Below are 19,528 nucleotides of genomic sequence, written 5' to 3' on the forward strand. Positions count from 1 at the left end.
TTAGTAGAGCACTGGACTTGTGACCCTAAGGTCACAGGTTCAAATCCCGGCAGGGACGGACACGGGTCAACTTTATGTGCAGACTCAGATACGATATCCATGTCCCACCCCTGTGTCACCACAGTTGCATTTTAAAGACCTCGGTCATTTTGCCATTAATGAAGTTGGCTGATTACACCTAAACATGAGCACACCTAGGTAGCACGACTCGTGTTGCTGCTAGCTTTCCACAAGGAGGACACGACCCGAATTTCCCAGCTTTGGGATAATAGAGTAAATGAAATGAAAATCCCCAGGAATCAGAGTATGACTATAGTCTACATGGCACGACAAAAAACGGCGTATACACATAAAAGCACACAATATGACGTCATTAATCATCATAAAAATTCATTACACTGTATGTCACGTGCCGTCATTCCATTCTTTCCATAAGCTTACCATCCCGAAGAAGGCAGTAACGAGCCTACGTATGTACTTGGGAGTCACACTAGCCCACATATGCAGAAGAAGAAGAAGAAGAAGAAGAAGAAGAAGAAGAAGAAGAAGAAGAAGAAGAAGAAGAAGAAGAAGAAGAAGAAGAAGAAGAAGAAGCAGAAGCAGAAGCAGAAGCAGAAGCAGAAGAAGAAGAAGAAGAAGAAAAAGGCCAAAGCCAAAAGTTCTCTGTGGTTGTTTTCCTTGGCAATCCAATTCTTCCAACCAGGAATTATGCTTCCCAAAAAAAAAGGAGAAAAAAATCCTCCAAACAATATCAACGCTGTTCACCAGTTCTGCTATAATTACCTTGAAATCTACAAGAGTTTGTTCCAGGCACATCTTAATGGCCTGGAAATCAGGAATGACGGACAACTCCTGAATTTTGGTACGCATCAGTGCCAGAAGATTTGAAAACAGTTGTATTGCATGCGGCTCATGTTCGGGGTTGTCTGGATCAAACAAGTTCCTGAAACACAGAGTTGCATTACATGTATAAGTACAGGTGTTTGACATAGTGTAACTGACAGTTATCGGACACTTTTGTCTCCTTACATGCTATTAAGAATGTTAGAAAAGCATGCGATTTGCATTTTTAAGAATTTAAAATTACTCCATTAATTTCAACTTTCCAATTTGATCAATCGATCAATGAAATCAGAGACAAATAGATAGAAGAGATGCGAAGCGCTGTCTTCCCGCTTGCGTTATCCTCGCCTACGGCAGGGGCAAGTAATCCTCCCACTAGCGCCAAGCTGGCAATTGTTCGCGTACTCTTCGCCTACGACAGGGGCAAGTAATCCTCCCATGACTGGCGCCAAGCTGGCAATTGTTGTGTTTTTAAAGAGTTAAAACTGTTTCATAGAAAATCATAGATAATAAAACATGCAAAATGTTGATTATTTGCACTCAAGAGAAACAGAAAATCACAAGAAGAAGACTATTGCATTATTTGGTGATTAGAAGATGAATCCTAAAGTAAGCAATTTCGCTCATTTCTCCTTAAAAACTTTTTATCCACACGCCAGTGTATGTGCGAGAACCACTTGAGTGAGACTTATAAGCATCAAATTTCATTACAGCGCGTCAAAAATTATACAAACAGATTAATGTATACACCAGTGATGCATTTGCCAGTCAAGGGAAAGCAAAGTTTCGCACAAAAGAAAATATTAGCTCCCAAACATTGCCTCCACGCACAATGGACTTAGAAACAATGGCCGCAAGAACCGAAGGAACCGTTTTTGACTCACTTCGGGAAGCCAATCCTCTCAAATGCATTCGTGTGCACACTATTAAAGCTACAGAATATGAATCAAGTTTACAGTACACTGATATCTCTCGTCTGAAGCTGGATATATCCAAAGAAATATGACAAACAAGAAGGGCAAAGCCCATACGACTCACATGCTTTACACATTTTTCCTACCAAAATACATGTGACCTTGACCCAAGGTCAAGGTCTTCCAAGGTCATGCAACACAAAGCTGTTAATTCAAGACAAAGGAAGTACAATGGTGCTTATTGGCTCTTTCTACCATGAGATATGGTCACTTTTAGTGGTTCACTACCTTATTTTGGTCACATTTCATAAGGGTCAAAGTGACCTTGACCTTGATCATATGTGACCAAATGTGTCTCATGATGAAAGCATAACATGTGCCCCACATAATTTTTAAGTTTGAAACAGTTATCTTCCATAGTTCAGGGTCATGGTCACTTCAAAATATGTATACAATCCAACTTTGAAGAGCTCCTGTGACCTTGACCTTGAAGCAAGGTAAACCAAACTGGTATCAAAAGATGGGGCTTACTTTGCCCTATATATCATATATAGGTGAGGTATTGAATCTCAAAAACTTCGGAGAAAATGGGAAAAATGTGAAAAATAGCTGTTTTTTAGGCAACATTTATGGCCCCTGCGACCTTGACCTTGAAGCAAGGTCAAGATGCTATGTATGTTTTTTGGGGCCTTGTCATCATACACCATCTTGCCAAATTTGGTACTGATAGACTGAATAGTGTCCAAGAAATATCCAACGTTAAAGTTTTCCGGACGTCCGGACGGACGGACGGACGACTCGGGTGAGTACATAGACTCACTTTTGCTTCGCATGTGAGTCAAAAAGCACTTCAAATCGGTGTCAGAGAGCAAGCGAACAACAACTTAGTACGGGATGGCGCGAGGTCATGCTGACCGAGCGCGGCCCGCGTAGCCTAAGAGTTCACGCGAGCGGCCCTCGCTTCGCATCTCTGTATGTATGTCTCTGATGAAATCAATCCATTACAATCAATCAAATCAAACAATCAAATCAATCCATCAATCAATCAACCATTAAGTCCATAAAAAGCAGACAGAAAATTCCAAATCGCTTCAGGACAATTAGACCTAAAGCACAGAAAAGTACAAGGAGGAAAAATGAAGATGAGAAGTAGAAGAGGATTAATAATTTAATTAACTTTTAAGCTTCCATGCTGTCCCATATACAATGTATATATATATAAACAAGACTGGGTAAAAAGAATGTTTGACAAAAATTTCAAATTATTCGTTTGAATACAATATGCTGTCGCCACAGTGCATCCTCAATTTTTAGTAACACTGACATAATTATGTGGTCTCATCAAAGACATTTATCACAAAATGCAAAAATAACTTTGAGAATATTATCCGGAAGAATTTCCATGTAAAGCTCCCTAGACACCTGTCTGGTAGTTTTCTTGGAATCATGGCTCTTTTGCACACACACCTTATCTTGATTTCCATGTTTAGTCAAATACTGAGTAAATGTAACATTTACCAACCAACCAACCCGCCAACCCACTAATTACCACTGTTTGTCCTCAAACCAGGTGCAGAGAAAGTATCGGACTTCGATGGGAAAGCTGCGATGCGAGTAAAATTCCTGAAGCTTTGCGTACACAGCCGTGTTCCCACTCAAGGTCGCCCAGCGAGACATCTCGAGGTGACGATTCAACTGCTGCAAACCAAAAAATGTTCATCTTAATATTAAGTTAAAGTCACAAAGTTAAAGTGTGAGTGCATGATCAGCGCCAGCTGAGGTACCAATATTGTAACTAACAGGAAAATGTCCATCAATTATTCCGGTGAGACAATTCTGCAGTTGCTGGTATAGGTGAACCGTACTAAACCACAATTAACACATTCATCTGTAACAATTCTGCAGATGCTAGCAATATAGGTGAACGGTCAGACATACTAAACCACAATTAATTAACGCCTTCATCTGAAGACCTTTTTTAAGTATTCATCTGTAGAAGTACTTTTTAGTGCGCCACAAAGTGGAAGTCTCAGACTTAATTAAGTCTGACACATATGGGCTAGGAGCTCAGTTGGTCGCGGCACTCAACTTAAGGCTTTAAAACCAGTTGTGGATAATTGGTGTGGGTTCCATCACCATGTTCGGCGAGGGATTTATTATTTCCCAAAGTCAACTTTGCATGTGTCCTAACACCCCCCCGTGTGCATGCATTTGCACGACAAAGATCCCTAGTTCAAGGCTAAAGATGCAGGGCTCAAAAACAATTAAGAACAAAGAAAAAAATAGGTAGTGATGTACTGTACGACAGTTCGCTTTTCCCCAGAATGAGCTAACCTGAATTTCTATGATGGTATAACCTCACAGGACTATTTGATATCTTATCCTATCCTAATTTCCCTGCACACACACACACACACAGAGTTATGCTCTAATGTCTAATCCTTTACAAAGACACTCTAACACCTTAACCGAAATTTAAGAGAACTGTGGCAGATTCCAAGATAAATGGCAGGGGGGGGGGGGGGGGGGAAGGGTAGAGACATGCAGTCAGAACAATGGGAGAAGGTCTCAGTGGTTGGATGGCACATGTATTTCATATTACCTGTTACTTAACTTCAGACTGCTGAAGGGGCATATGTCACGCACACACACGCACACACACACACGCACACACACTACACACACTACACACACACACACACACACACAATGTGTGAGTGACAGGCACACACACACGCACACACACACAAACAGACAAACACACACACACACATGTACACACACACGTACTGTGTGAGTGACACACACAAACACATGCACACACACACCCACACGCGAGCGCGCTCACACATAACACACACACATGCCCTCTGTGAATAAATTACAATAGTCACTCCCACTGACACAAAATTTTGCGGATGAGTGCACACATAAAGAATGTTTACCTCTACAGGGGCAGACTGAAAAGAAAGAGGGAACAAAAAAGCACAAAAGTATATTATTCTTCTGTGCCCTGGAATTTTGTCCTCTAGCTCACAAAGGAGCACACCTGTTCTCAGAAACAGTCATATTATCCACATTTCAAACAGAACAGTTTAAGCTTCCTCAGTCTCCCTGCATGTTAAAGGTCCTTGTCTACATTTTTATACCGAAATCGCCATTTGACCATTAAAATGCAGAGTCTATTATCTACAAATATCAACAATACACCCCCTTTCTATCAGGAAAGACGAAGCCAGTGTAGCCGTGTGAAAATTCATTGTAGTATTCCAGTAAAAAAAGCGTGGACAGCGCCCCAGTGTTAAACTGTTGCTGCACTTGTTTGGGTGTGGCTATTAGCACAGTGACATGAATTTGATTGGTCAGTATTTTTAGGCAAAGCACATGTTCTCGGCAAACAGAAAACAAAATATTGGAAGCGTGAGTCACGCTACCCAAAAATAAAATCTTTTTTTACATATATTTTTTTTTCTATAACTTTTTTCCCCATGGTTCATTCATCATTTGACATAATTTTGTATCGAAATCTAGCCATAAGATTATTGAAAAAAAGCAAAAATGTAGACGACCACCTTTAAATTGTGTTTTAAAAGAAATGCTGCGAGTACTGCGTGCAAGCGGTGCATGATTTCCTTTTGAGGGATCGGTTAATTTGGTAAGAAGAACTGGCAGGGGGGGGGGGGGGGGGGGGGGGGGAAGGGTAGAGACATGCAGTCAGAACAATGGGAGAAGGTCTCAGTGGTTGGATGGCACATGTATTTCATATTACCTGTTACTAACTTCAGACTGCTGAAGGGGCATATGTCACGCACACACACGCACACACACACACGCACACACACACACTACACACACACACACACACAATGTGTGAGTGACAGGCACACACACACGCACACACACACAAACAGACACACACACACACATGTACACACACACGTACTGTGTGAGTGACACACACAAACACATGCACACACACACACACACGCGAGCGCGCTCACACATAACACACACACATGCACACACACACACACACATACACACACACAGTTGAAACATCAGTCATAAGACTGGCATTGTAGCTGAGAGAAAAAAACCAGTCTAGGGACATTTAAATTCTATGCTTTTTTCCTATAGGTGGAGAAAAGAACAGAATCCACAATAAAATAGGTCTATACTTGACAATTACTCTGAACCGATTTCAAAACTTTTCCCTTCAAGTCTTATGGTACACCCTTTTTCAGTTTCAGTAGTTGAAAAAAACGGTGTCTCTAATTGGGTTCAAAGCTGAAAATAGCTCATACGTTAATCACACACCTTGAGTATTTACACAAAAGATGTTTCACTTCCTGTGTAAATCATCCTGTACATCATAATTATTAAAACCCTCCATACAGGCCTATACACAGCTTAGCGATAAAAGAATTCTTTCAATTGTGCACGTCCATTATACTGGGTAACAGTTATTTATGGGACATGAGCACTTTGACAAAAAGTGTCAATAATCAAACAAACAGGCGTGTCCACATACAAAAGACCTAGTGTTTTCAATCAGATTTTCCAAAGACAAAAAATGGAAGGTTAAATTCTCGAGCATCTATTTCATCACAACACATTGACAATTGGGTGGGTCGACTGCGTGAAGTCTGAGTTAGTGTGCTTTGCGTACATTACAGAAGGAAACAAAACCAAGTGAAATCGGAAAATCGTCTGCGTTTATCGCCGATTATTGATATTTTTGAAAGATCTATTGCTCAATTAATTAAGTAAGTTATAATCCAGCATACAAAATAATGTTGTTGCTGTAAAGTGTGCGCGTTAGTACTTTAGACAATTCATTCTCCCTGAAGCGTTTATGGAAACGAAAGTAACTTATGACAAGGCTTTTTTCAATTCAATCTAAATCTGAAATAACTAAGACACTGTTAAATTATTTTCTGTGTTTTTATTGGAAAAATGTGTCCTAACCTACCATGTGCCCCAACAAATGAGCTGTGGTGTTTCTAACAAAAACACCAGTGCATAGAAGTGAGAAGCTTTGTTCATGTCCCACTTTCAAGCGCCATTTTGAGGCCATGCTTCAATAAACATAAATCTTTAAAAAAAAATCACAAACACAACTTTTGGGGAAAACACGTTTTATTTCATCAGACAAAGTTGTCATACATCACATGAAACCATCAACTAAGTCAAAGGCTTTGTGAGAGCAAGTATATAGACCAGCAAAGTTAGTCACTCACTGATTTTGTAACTGTTACCCAGTGTCACAGACGGACCTGCACAATGGGAAGCATTCCAAAATTCTTAAGCCCAGCCCCTTTCAAGTACATGTGCAGAATGGGAATACAGGGGATCTCCCATTTAAAAAAAGACCGACACAAATCTGAGAAAATCAGGCCTTAAAAAGGAGGGAGACTAAAACTAGGGGTACACCTACAGAGGTTATAAATGAACAGAGGTTATACACGTATGTTGCAGAAATTATTTTGATACTTGAAATCCCCTGTGTCAATTTTCAAAATTACAGTGGAACCCCCCTTTTAAGAACTCCAAAAATCTGAGAAAATCAGGTCTTAAAAAGGAGGTACATTTACAGAGGTTATGAACAGAAAGTCTGAGAAAACAGGGTCTTAAAATGGAGGAAGTCTTAAATTGGGGGGGTCTTAAAAGGGGGGTTCCACTATATTTCAGAAAAAAAATTAACACTTCATAGAAAGTAGCCAGTGTGTCCAGGTGGATGAATTATAACTTTTTGTTTGTTTGTTTGCTTAACGCCCAGCCAACCACGAAGGGCCATATCAGGGCGGTGCTGCTTTGACATATAACGTGCGCCACACACAAGACAGAAGTCGCAGCACAGGCTTCATGTCTCACCCAGTCACATTATTCTGACACCGGACCAACCAGTCCTAGCACTAACCCCATAATGCCAGACGCCAGGCGGAGCAGCCACTAGATTGCCAATTTTAAAGACTTAGGTATGACCCGGCCGGGGTTCGAACCCACGACCTCCCGATCATGGGGCGGACGCCTTACCACTAAGGCCAACCGTGCCGGTTTGAATTATAACTGTATCCCCTGTAATAGCATGGAAGAAATCTGCAGTAGCTTGTTTACAAGATACAGTGAAACCACCTTTTAAGACCTTCACAAATCTGAGGAAATAGGGTCTTAAAAAGGACTGGGAGCCTTAAAATGGGGGTCAGTTACAGAGGTTATGAAATAACAGAACATCTAGAGAAACAATGAGGGAGTCTTAAAATGGGGATGTGATTGTAGCTTACATGGGAAGGAAAGTATCTTTAAACTATAGGAACAGACTACAGTCAAACCTGTCTATAACTACCACTAAATATTTAAGAGATCAACCAAAAGTTGTTATGGGAATGAAGGTGATCGAATTACACATGCAGAACTTGAGAAGAAAAACTTGTCTTGGACCCTTTAACCGGCACGGTTGGCCTAGTGGTAAGGCGTCCGCCCCGTGATCGGGAGGTCGTGGGTTCAAACCCCGGCCGGGTCATACCTAAGACTTTAAAATTGGCAATCTAGTGGCTGCTCCGCCTGGCGTCTGGCATTATGGGGTTTAGTGCTAGGACTGGTTGGTCCGGTGTCAGAATAATGTGACTGGGTGAGACATGAAGCCTGTGCTGCGACTTCTGTCTTGTGTGTGGCGCACGTTAAATTTCAAAGCAGCACCGCCCTGATATGGCCCTTCGTGGTCGGCTGGGCGTTAAGCAAACAAACAAACAAAAAAAGTCTTGGACCCTTTGGAGTGGTCAATTGTTGTAGGCAGGTGGTTGCTTTTGAGAGATGATCATAAGGCTAGGTTCAACTGTATCGATCAACTTAGCAGTACTGAACTACACAGGCATGGGAATTGAAAGAAGTTAAAAAGGCTGAAAATCTGTAAGTAATAGCTAAGTCGACGGCGTGAATAGCCTTGCCTTACTTAGGGGGGTACGGAAATTTTCTCTCTCCCAAATGGTGCAATTTGGTGTCATCTGAGCTCCAAGTTTGCCATTAAATCCTTTTTTAGAACCATTTTTGCCTGACCCCCATTTATTTTTTCGGCGGACACTTTTGCTTTTTCGGCGGAACAAAAAAATATTTCGGCGGAAATTTGCCTTTCGGCGGACAATTCCCATGCCTGCTACAAATCCATGCAGTCACCAATTTCTACACATTTGCACTCGTAAGAAAATGGCCATGTAAATCGACTAGCTTGAAGAGCTGCAATTCACCATAAGATGATAAATGAACATAAAAGACAATTAGTGGGTGCAATTTGAGATAAGATAAGCAGGGGCGGACGAGGGGGGGTTTCTGGGGTTTCCGGAACCCCCCCCCCCCCCCCCCCCAGCCAAAAAAAAATATATCTTTATGGTGCATTTCTTTATTTTACATTGAGTTTCAATTTTGGGGGTATTAATCAGTGACAAAATCTGCTGCCTGAAACTGGTAATGATCATCCTCAGAATGGACCAGATTGCACCATTTTGCATCCTTTTTTTCAAAATTTTCCGGGGGGCCATGCCCCCGGACCCCCCTAGCAAGCTAGGCACTTCTGGTTCGATCATCCCTGCACCCAGTCGGACACTTTCTCATGCATACAATCCCTGAAATCACAGCTAACAGTAACACCCTCCTGTACTTACAGTTAACAATGTGAACAGACCAATAAGCCGAGGTTGTGATAGGGGTTGGGGTCAACCTGGACCCAGGGGTTAGGTTTGGGCTCAGTGTCTGGCTCAGGACTGTGTCTGACGTCAGCACGAGTCTGCAACAAAAAGCACAAAGAGTCTTGATTTGTTGTTTGTGTCTCTTGATTTTTATTAATTCACATAACACACACACACATTCACGCGCAGCGGCATGCATGCATGCACACACATACATATGCGTGATATTAATGTAATACATGTACCTCATTGCAAGGGGCAGATGGCCAATAGCAATTAAACTTTCGTATTCGTATTCATATATACACACACACAGAGCACTTAAAAATTAATGTCACCACTTGTCTTCTTACCCTACCATCCAAGAGCCGAGACTCAAGATTTTACTGTCCTTATAAAAACATTAAGCAAAATTGCTCCGGAGTAACTTGAAAAGCATGCAAGATAGCCATATCACATTACTTGCACGGGATATTGAGTAACTGATCAAAACTTTCATTCTTAAAAAAATAAATATTACATTTTGCTGCTTCTGAATTTTTGCCAAATTGAAGACTTAGTTTCTTCATAGATCAAGTTGGGAGGCACCTGAGAGCTGACATTTGAGACATTAGTTTAGTGGCTGTCACATGTATACGCTCTTAAAGGCATACTAACGCACTCCCGTGTTTACAAAGTGTAGTTTGCCCACAATCGATGTCAAACGCACCATAAGACCATATAATGACGATACGTCACCATGCGCGAACCATACATGCATTACAGCTTGTTCTAGCCTCTGAAAAAGTGAGGATGTCAACAAAGCCGCGGTGTTCTCTCCCTTGCATCAACGTTACATGTGTTGCCAAATCTATAAATAGGACGATCCAGATCAAAATGAAAATTCAAATATCTCAACATTTAAGGGGTACTAGACCACAATATTTTGCAGGGAACTTAATTTAGTCTGTCTCCAGCTGTTGGTAAAGCAATTAGCGTGTATAGTCATCGAGTACATATGGCTTTAAAGCTAAAAGGAATCTTCAATTTGTAACTTTGTCAAACATTGAAACAAGCACCTTTTAGGGAAGTTTGATTAAAACATCAGTATGCGCTCTGCAGCTGAAGAATAAAAAGTGGCACAATCCTAAAATTTACTTGGCAAGTTTAAGAGTTAACTTAAACAAACACACACACACCAGGGGCGAATCCAGGAGGTTTTCCGGAATCAACTCCTTCCCCCCCCCCCCCCCCCCCCAGCCTAATTTTAATTGAGAATAAAGAAAAACTGATGGGTCAGGTCGCATTAGATAATTTTCCAGGGGGGCCCGGGCATGCCCCGGGACTACCCCCCAGGAGTTGGCCTTATGTCTTCTAAGTGACAGTTTGGGAAAGTATTTGGGTCATTCGTTGATCCCAGTGAGGTTGCACCAGATCGATCAATAATTGTCCTTGTGCTAATCCAAATTTGTCTTCTTAAATTAACTTTTCGGAAGGTGCAAAAGGGGAAATTTCTTGGCTCAGATTGCACCAGCTAGATTGCTCCGTGGTGGAATTGTCCCTAAAAGAAATTTGGACCCCCCCCCCCCCCCCCCCTACAAATGATGTGATGTGCCCCTGCACACACACACACAAACGCAACATTCTTTCAGATTGTCTGAAGTAGTGCAGACCTGCTGAACAAACATTACCACTTCGGTTGATAAAAATGCTGGTGTTAGTTCCTTCCTATTAAAGACGTTTTTATATACTTTACTCATTTTTGAAAAGGTCTTATACTTATTTGTAGTGATCGTGTAACTAAAATAAAACTTTAACACTGCAGGTCATAATTCTAGTAAAGTCAACAGAATATTCTGGGTGACTGCATGTCTCTACCTGGTTGAAAACAAAAAATCTACGATTTTGGTAGCATGTCAATATGACACCTTTGATTGCAATTATGACTCACAATTCACACACCCCAAAAATAATTACACAATAATAATATGAAGGTCTCGTAGATATTTTAAGTGCATATTAATTAAGTCATGATGTGTTTCTTTTGTCAGGAACTGTACATATCCTATAGCTCCCTTCATGCGTTAGACCACACACAAAACAAAACAAAATTCACTTTCAGAAGAATCTAACACATCACAAGAAGACCTCAGAAATAAAAATAAAAAAATAAAAAAATTGTGCAAACTTTTGAAACAAGAGCACGTATCAGCTTTTAGGAAACAAAGATCGGATTTCAACAACTGCAACAATAATAAAACACATATATTTTCTTGGTTTAAAGATGGCTTAATTACCTAATCGGACACTCATGCAGTTTCTACATGTAAACAACGTAACCATCAGAGCTGGATTGACTTCCATGATGCTTGCAACTCAAGGTAGATATGATCTCACTAGATGATTACCCGCTTCGCCGGGTATCGGCTTCGCCGGGAAGAAGTAGAGCCGAATACCAGGCTGCACCTGGGACCCGGTTTTGCTGGGTGTACGCCGGCTTTGCCGGCTCACGAAGGAAAGGAGATAAACGCGCAAAACACTGGAGACCTTCTAAAAATAGTAACGTGCAGTGACCTTCTAAAAATAGTAACGTAGTAACGGGAATATGGATTGACACCACACGGAGGAAGGGAGATAATCGCGGCTGAAAAGACTGGAGAAGATAAGGAAGAGTTACTGGTAGTGGATCCCGACCAAAAAAACCAAAAAAAACAAAAAAAAAATCGGTTCAGCGCGCACAGCGCTACGCGCTGAGAGCACGTGTTGAAATATCTCATCGATGAGGTTGTGTCCGGGGTGTAGCTGAATACGGTGTCCAAATTTGAAAAAGATCCACCGAGAACTTTGGCCGTGCATTGCGAACAGACAAACAGACAGACAGACAGACAGACAGACACTAGTCGTATATATATATAATATATATAGAAGCACCGGTTGTAAGTATTTGAGTTTTGACAATTCTAATTATAAGTACAACTTTTACTGCAAGACCTACCGTAAGTGCTAGTAAAATGAAGATGATCTGTAATTTTTGTTTTATATATTATATATATATCCATGTACACTAGTATCAACACTCAATTCAAAAAATGTTTCTTCATCAAAAGTTCAAGGCATTGCATCCTGGTTTTTTTTCAAGAATCTGACTAGACACTAATTTCTGAGAAACCCTCCCAGGGGACTCATGTATACATGTATTAACACATCACAGCTAAAAATAATGGCAGGACATGAACAGGCAAACTGCAGATGGTATTTATAATAGACATACTAATACATATGTACTAATACAAAATAATACTAATGATACAGATCTTATAGATATATATATAGCCTGAACCACACTATGAATAAAAACACACTACTGTGGTTCAACATTGAACACATTTGCACATGTACCACGCAAACTCTGCAGAGATCAAAACTTAGCTAGGAAGCTCACACATAATAACTTTTCCAGGAGGCTAGAGATTTATATTACAGAGCACAATTACACTTTAACCAATTATCTGTTAAACGTTGCCTTCACCCTTCAATAGAACCTTTCAAATATAATATTTTATACAAATGCGGATGGGTGTGCCATTGTTGTGGTGTAAGATTACAATCCGGTAAAACAGTATTCCGTTTCTGTTTCACATACAATGTGTCCGTGCTGTGAGATGACATAGAACACTTTATTATCTCAACGAGGAGAAACTCAGGTGAAGGGAGATAAACGCCAAACACTGGAGAAGATAAGGAAGAGTTACTTATAATGGTGAAATGAACACAAAAACCAAAATCAGTTCAGCGCTGCGCGCTGAGAGCACGTGTTGAAATATCTCATCGATGATATTGTGTCCGGGGTGTAGCTGAATACGGTGTCCAAATTTGAAAAAGATCCAGCGAGAACTTTGGCGTTGTGATGTGGTGTAGCGGCTTTGGTGTGTCGGTATGGGGGCCCGGGTAGCTGAGGTGGAACCAAAATCGGTTCAGCGCTGCGCGCTGAGAGCACGTGTTGAAATATCGACCAGGTTGTGTCCTGTACCGGGTCTACCTGAATATGCCCACCAAATTTGAAGCAGATCCATCGAGAACTTTGGCCGTGCATCGCGAACTCACACACAGACACACACACAGACACACAGACAGACACAAGTCGTATATATAGATACGACTAGTGTCTGTCTGTCTGTTCGCGATGCACGGCCAAAGTTCTCGTGGATCTTTTTCAAATTTGGACACCGTATTCAGCTACACCCCAGACACAACCTCATCGATGAGATAATTCAACACGTGCTCTCAGCGCGCAGCGCTGTGCGCGCTGAACCGATTTTTGTTGTTGTTGTCGGGATCCACTACCAGTAATAAACTGATCTTCCTTATCTTCTCCATGAGTGTTTTCAGCCGCGATTATCTCCCTTCCTCCATGTGGCGTCAATCCATATTCCCGTTACTACGTTACTATTTTTAGAAGGTCACTGCACGTTACTATTTTTAGAAGGTCTCCAGTGTTTTGCGCGTTTATCTCCTTTCCTTCGTGCGCCAGCGTACACCCGGCAAAGCCGGGTCCCAGGCGCAGCCTGGTATTCGGCTCTACTTCTTCCCGGCGAAGCCGGTACCCGGCAAAGCGGGTAATCATCTAGTATATATATAGATAGAAGGTGCTTAAAAATGATCCAGATCCAAACAACATCACATCATTCAGGTATATATTTAGGTTATTACATAAGGAAGGATGTACAGCTGTATCAGTGTCATATCACATATATATTATAAGTACTTTTCATTCCAACATCAAACAAGTCGCGTAAGGCGATTAAATACAACATTTAGTCAAGCTGTCGAACTCACAGAATGAAACTGAACGCAATGCAATTTTTCAGCAAGACCGTATACTCGTAGCATCGTCAGTCCACCGCTCGTGGCAAAGGCAGTGAAATTGACAAGAATAGCGGCCGGGGTAGTATAGTTGCGCTGAGAAGGATAGCACGCTTTTCTGTACCTCTCTTCGTTTTAACTTTCTGAGCGTGTTTTTAATCCAAACATATCATATCTATATGTTTTTGGAATCAGGAACCGACAAGGAATAAGATGAAAGTGTTTTTGAATTGATTTCGAAAATTTAATTTTGATCATAATTTGTTTAATTTTCAGAACTTGTTTTTAATCCAAATATAACATATTTATATGTTTTTGGAATCAGAAAATGATGAAGAATAAGATGAACGTAAATTTGGTTCGATTTATAATTTTTTTTTTTTTTTTTTTTTACAATTTTCAGGTTTTTAATGACCAAAGTCATCAATTAATTTTTAAGCCACCAAGCTGAAATGCAATACCGAAGTCCGGCCTTCGTCGAAGATTGCTTGGCCAAAATTTCAATCAATTTGATTGAAAAATGAGGGTGTGACAGTGCCGCCTCAACTTTTACAAAAAGCCGGATATGACGTACTCATCAAAGACATTTATCGAAAAAAAGAAAAAAACGTCCGGGGATATCATTCCCAGAAACTCTCATGTAAAATTTCATAAAGATTGGTCCAGTAGTTTAGTCTGAATCGCTCTACACACACGCACAGACAGACAGACAGACAGACAGACAGACACACACACACACACCACACCCTCGTCTCGATTCCCCCCTCTACGTTAAAACATTTAGTCAAAACTTGACTAAATGCAACACTCAAAACTATGAACAACATCACAGAAATCTTATAATACTAACTTATAATAATAGTAACACACACACACACACACACACACACACACACACACACACACACACACACACACACACACTCTCTAGATGCTATACAGTAATTGGATACCTGCCATGGGAGGCCCTCCAGCAAGAGGACACCTCCCATGAGAGTACAACTCCCATTGTCCCCGCAGGGATGTTGCTACAAATTCATACCTATAGGACAAATGTCCTGAGTTCTTCAGCATCAATAGAACATTTGACCGCTTACAGAAAGTGTAATAGGACATTATGAATTTGCGCCAAACAGCTTATAACACATTCCATGGAATTATTCCAAAGTCATGCGCCCACACACACACGCGCACACACACACACACACACACACACACACACACACACACACACACACACACGCGCGCTGTAGAACACACACATAATATAGTAAATACATCAACACAGTGTGCGTATAATGTTTTATTTCCCCCTCTGCTTCTTTACCTCTGTAAACTTGTACAGCTAGTTATTTTTCGATAATGACCCAGCAACCAAACAAATAACGACCCAGCAACAGCCTGAATCCTCGATAGTGCAATGGGTTGAGAAGTTGTTCTGTTTCGGTACTACTTTTTGCGACTGAAAAGTTCCGAACGCTCTAATGTACGAAGTATACATCGCTGGAGCAAACAATACAACCATACCGCATTTAAATTAACAACTACAGGCCTGAACACATGAATCTCCATATAAAATCCATGAGTTCGGTTGTTTTCTGAATCTAGATCTGCCGTGCTCAAACGTTCATCACAAGCAATTTCACAAGGCAAGTAACTCATACTTTGTCTAGCGACAAGAGTAGTTCTCCTTCTTTTCACTCAGTTTCTTGGACAACAGACTGCAATCCGAATCCGACGGTCAGTTTTCAACAATATTAATCATTTAATAAACAGATCACACGCAACCAAATGCACACATCTCATCAATTTAAACAACATAAAGCGGTTTCATACCCTATTTTTCCCAGAAAACTGAACTTCATACAGTTTTTAACGTTGGAACACGGGTGCAACAGTTCGTCTGCTAGTCCCATTTGACGAAAGAACATTATCCTAAGCGATACCAAAACATATACAGAACACACAATATCTGCCTTTGCCGCCACAGCAGAATAATTAACACTATCTGTGTACTTGATTTTAGTCCAAAATAGGAAAACTGACAAGAAGTGTTAACAGAATGGAATGATTTGCACGGAACTATACAACCGCGCATTAATCGATCGCCTGCGCAGGTTGACTGGTTGAGTGAATAGGATTCGATCAAACTTTCGCAAAAAACCTCCTCTTTTCTTTGAATAACTGAAGAAAGGAGGAATAAAGAGGTTACAGTCACCTCGTCTCAGTGATTATAAAAAATAATGGTCTCAGTTCGCGGTCATGAAAAAGCTCGCTAAAGCTCGCATTTTTCATGATCCGCTAACTTCGACCATTATTTTTAATAATCACTGAGACTCGGCATGTAACCTCTACGTATTTGTTTAGTTTTCAAAGAAAACACAAAAAAGAAACCAACATGAACAACTTCAGAGCTCTTACTTTGATTGCAAACTGCATGATTTGGATAAAAGTTGAAAAACAAAATGATCGGTTTGATCTAATGCTGATCTTTTGCAGGCTTTAGGTGGGTTTTTTTAGCGGCATAATTCAGTGCTTCGTCTCGTATCGAAAACAAAAGCAGACGACAAATTTAGTCAGTTGGAGTTGTCTCCCGTACTCCTGTAGCATGCACTGATCTAAAAATAATCCACTATTTTTAGATCAGTGCGCTGCACCGAGACGGTTATACCCAAACGGCGCATACCGCAAACGGTTCGGGAATTCCCGACAAAAGAAAAGATCCGCACGCGGCACTGGCAACTTCAGTGTCAGCTGAACATGAGAGCGTTCGGTCTTTTAGAAGATTTGTATAGATCTAGAAATGAAAATTAACGAATATTGCGCTGTCCGAAGGAATGGAGTACATATCGGACAATGACCACGCTCAGGCTAAAACGATAGGACATCTGACCGACATGCGGCAATGCGAATCGGACATTTGGAGATTTTCATCGTTATATACTGTTCAAAAAAAGAAACGCATAGTTGCTACTTGCCAAATTTGTTTTATTTTTCGAAAAAATTAACAGAAAATCCAATATTTAAATTATTTGTTTGAAATTTGGTATGGACACAGTTGAATGCACACACAGTTCATTTGCATCTTCAAATCAATCAGTCAATCAATACGATTGGGTGCCGAGGCTGTCAAGTCAGTAGGAGGTGTGACTGCCTTGAGCAGCAACAACTGCCCGGCACCTTCTGGGCATGGACTGGATCAGATGCCGGATATCTTGCTGTGGGATGGTGTCCCACTCCTCCTGAAGTGCCTGCAATAGATTGCGGTGATTTGCCGGCGCTTCTTCTCGCCTGCGCACACGTCTGTCCAATTCATCCCAGAGGTGTTCTATCGGGTTCATGTCTGGCGACATGGATGGCCAGGGAAGCACCTGGACATGGTGGTCGGTGAGGAACTGGGTGGTGAGTCGTGCTGTGTGCGGGCGAGCGTTGTCCTGCTGGAATATGGCATCCTGGTCAGCCAGAAGAGGAAGGGCGTGTGGGCGCAGAATTTCCTCCACGTATCGCTGGGCAGTTATGCGCCCTTGGACGTGCACCAGGGTGCTCCTTCCAGCGGTATTGATCGCCCCCCACACCATGACGCCTCCACCACCATGAACGGGTGCCGCATCCACACAGTTGGGCGCGTAACGTTCGTTTACTCTCCAGTAGACCCTCCTCCGACCATCATGTCGCTGGAGCAGGAAGTAGGACTCGTCGCTGAACCACACGTGTCTCCAGTGATTCTGGACGGTCCAGCGAAGGTGCTGGTTGCCCCACTGCACTCGGTTCTGGCGATGGCGGCGGGTGAGGACAGCTCCTCTGTGAGGTCTGCGAGCTCTCAAACCAGCTTCGGGTAGCTCAGGTGGTAGAGCGCTGGACTTGTGATCGAAAGGTCGCTGGTTCGAATCCGGGCCGGGACAGACACAGGTCAACTTTATGTGCAGACCCAGAGACGGTATCCATCTCCCACCCCCGTGTCACCACAATGGCACGTTAAAGATCTTGGTCATTCTACCATAAGTGCAGATGGCTGATACCACCTAAACACACATACATCAAAAGCCGTGAGAGCGTAAAAACTCGAATCGTATAAACCAATTCATGTCCAATATAGGCAATTAAGACCTGACGGACAATACGCCCCTTAAAATTTACTTACTGCGTGAAGTTAGCGCAGTTAAATTAACTCTTACACAACCTTGATTAAAACCCGGACAGACAATAATAACATACAGACAATTGTCAATAATAATGAGTAATCTGTCAGAGATCTCAACAAACATCACATAACGAACACCGCACGGGCAGACCACACTTTAAATTTGATACTGATAGTGCAATAATGCAGATCAAATTGCTACTAAAAATAAACAAGGTCAAATATCTAACCCTTTAAACGGAAATTTAGGCATGCCCATATAACTCAAAGTAAAAGACATACTTTTCCCAACCCACGAAAAAAACCCAGCTAGACAATCAACAGAACACAGATGTCACCATGAAACTACAGTGAAACTGAAAGAGGCATATGCTGACATCTTTAAAGTTACATTGCATGATCTATAGAGTAGTGTCATAAGAAAGCAAAAGCTAGATGTATGTGGCTGCTACAGCTACTGTTTCCCAAACCTTTTGGAAAGATATGTCTTTATTTTCACTACTCACTATGTCACTGGACTCGAGATCAAACGTGCAGGCATACTGAGGCTACCTGGGGAAATCCCAGGGAGTGTGACGACGACAGCGAGATTAACCTACTCCAAATCGAAGCAAACAAACTCTTACATGGTAGCACGCGCATGGGGATTATTCTATTTGTAACGGTCTTCGCTTAAAATCAATGGAAATCAAAGAACTTACATTTTAAAAAGAGAAGGCCCGCAGTGCAACAACTTTGTTGTTGACGAAAACAACATCAAAGTTTGCTTGGATCGCCAACAGTATACATGCCAAGACGGATATCCTAGAAATAGATTATACGTCTTGAACAACACTCCAGCAACGAACTGACCTTATTTTGCTTCAGTTTTTGGAAAATTCGTCTGTATCCTGAATGCAGACAACTTTCGTCCCCTACCAAGAAACACTGGGACACGCAGTTCCTGGAAGACGGTGGTTCTAAACATAGCACTCTCAACGCTGTAACTGTCTTATTCATTGGCCAAAAAACCAATTTTTTCGGGAATCTCCACAGTAGATCCAATGAAAATTAAGTTTACAAAAGAAAATTGTAGAAATGGATTCTCCACTATATCCGGTAAACCC

General features: G+C 41.5%; 1 protein-coding gene across 4 annotated transcripts in view; it reads right to left on the bottom strand.

The window, feature by feature from the left end:
• Positions 1 to 19,368, bottom strand: part of LOC138947331 (signal transducer and activator of transcription 5B-like) — a 115,584-nt gene extending 96,216 nt beyond the window's left edge. For 3 of the 4 annotated variants that reach the window (XR_011449620.1, XM_070318779.1, XM_070318781.1), the window contains exons 1-4: positions 19,124 to 19,362; positions 9,416 to 9,537; positions 3,307 to 3,455; positions 784 to 943 (exon numbers count right to left, since the gene is read on the bottom strand). Coding sequence is in view for 3 of the 4 variants with exons in the window: in XM_070318779.1 (XP_070174880.1) it covers positions 784 to 943; positions 3,307 to 3,434 (288 nt within the window). In the remaining variant the exon portion in view is untranslated. Of the gene's footprint in view, positions 1 to 783; positions 944 to 3,306; positions 3,456 to 9,415; positions 9,538 to 19,123 lie in introns of all 4 variants that reach the window. The other variant, XM_070318780.1, reaches the window with a different exon arrangement.
• Between the last annotated feature and the right edge of the window lie 160 nt (positions 19,369 to 19,528).

The sequence above is a fragment of the Littorina saxatilis genome, linkage group LG14 (genome assembly GCF_037325665.1).
Source record: "Littorina saxatilis isolate snail1 linkage group LG14, US_GU_Lsax_2.0, whole genome shotgun sequence".
NCBI classification, from domain to species: Eukaryota; Metazoa; Mollusca; class Gastropoda; order Littorinimorpha; family Littorinidae; genus Littorina; species Littorina saxatilis.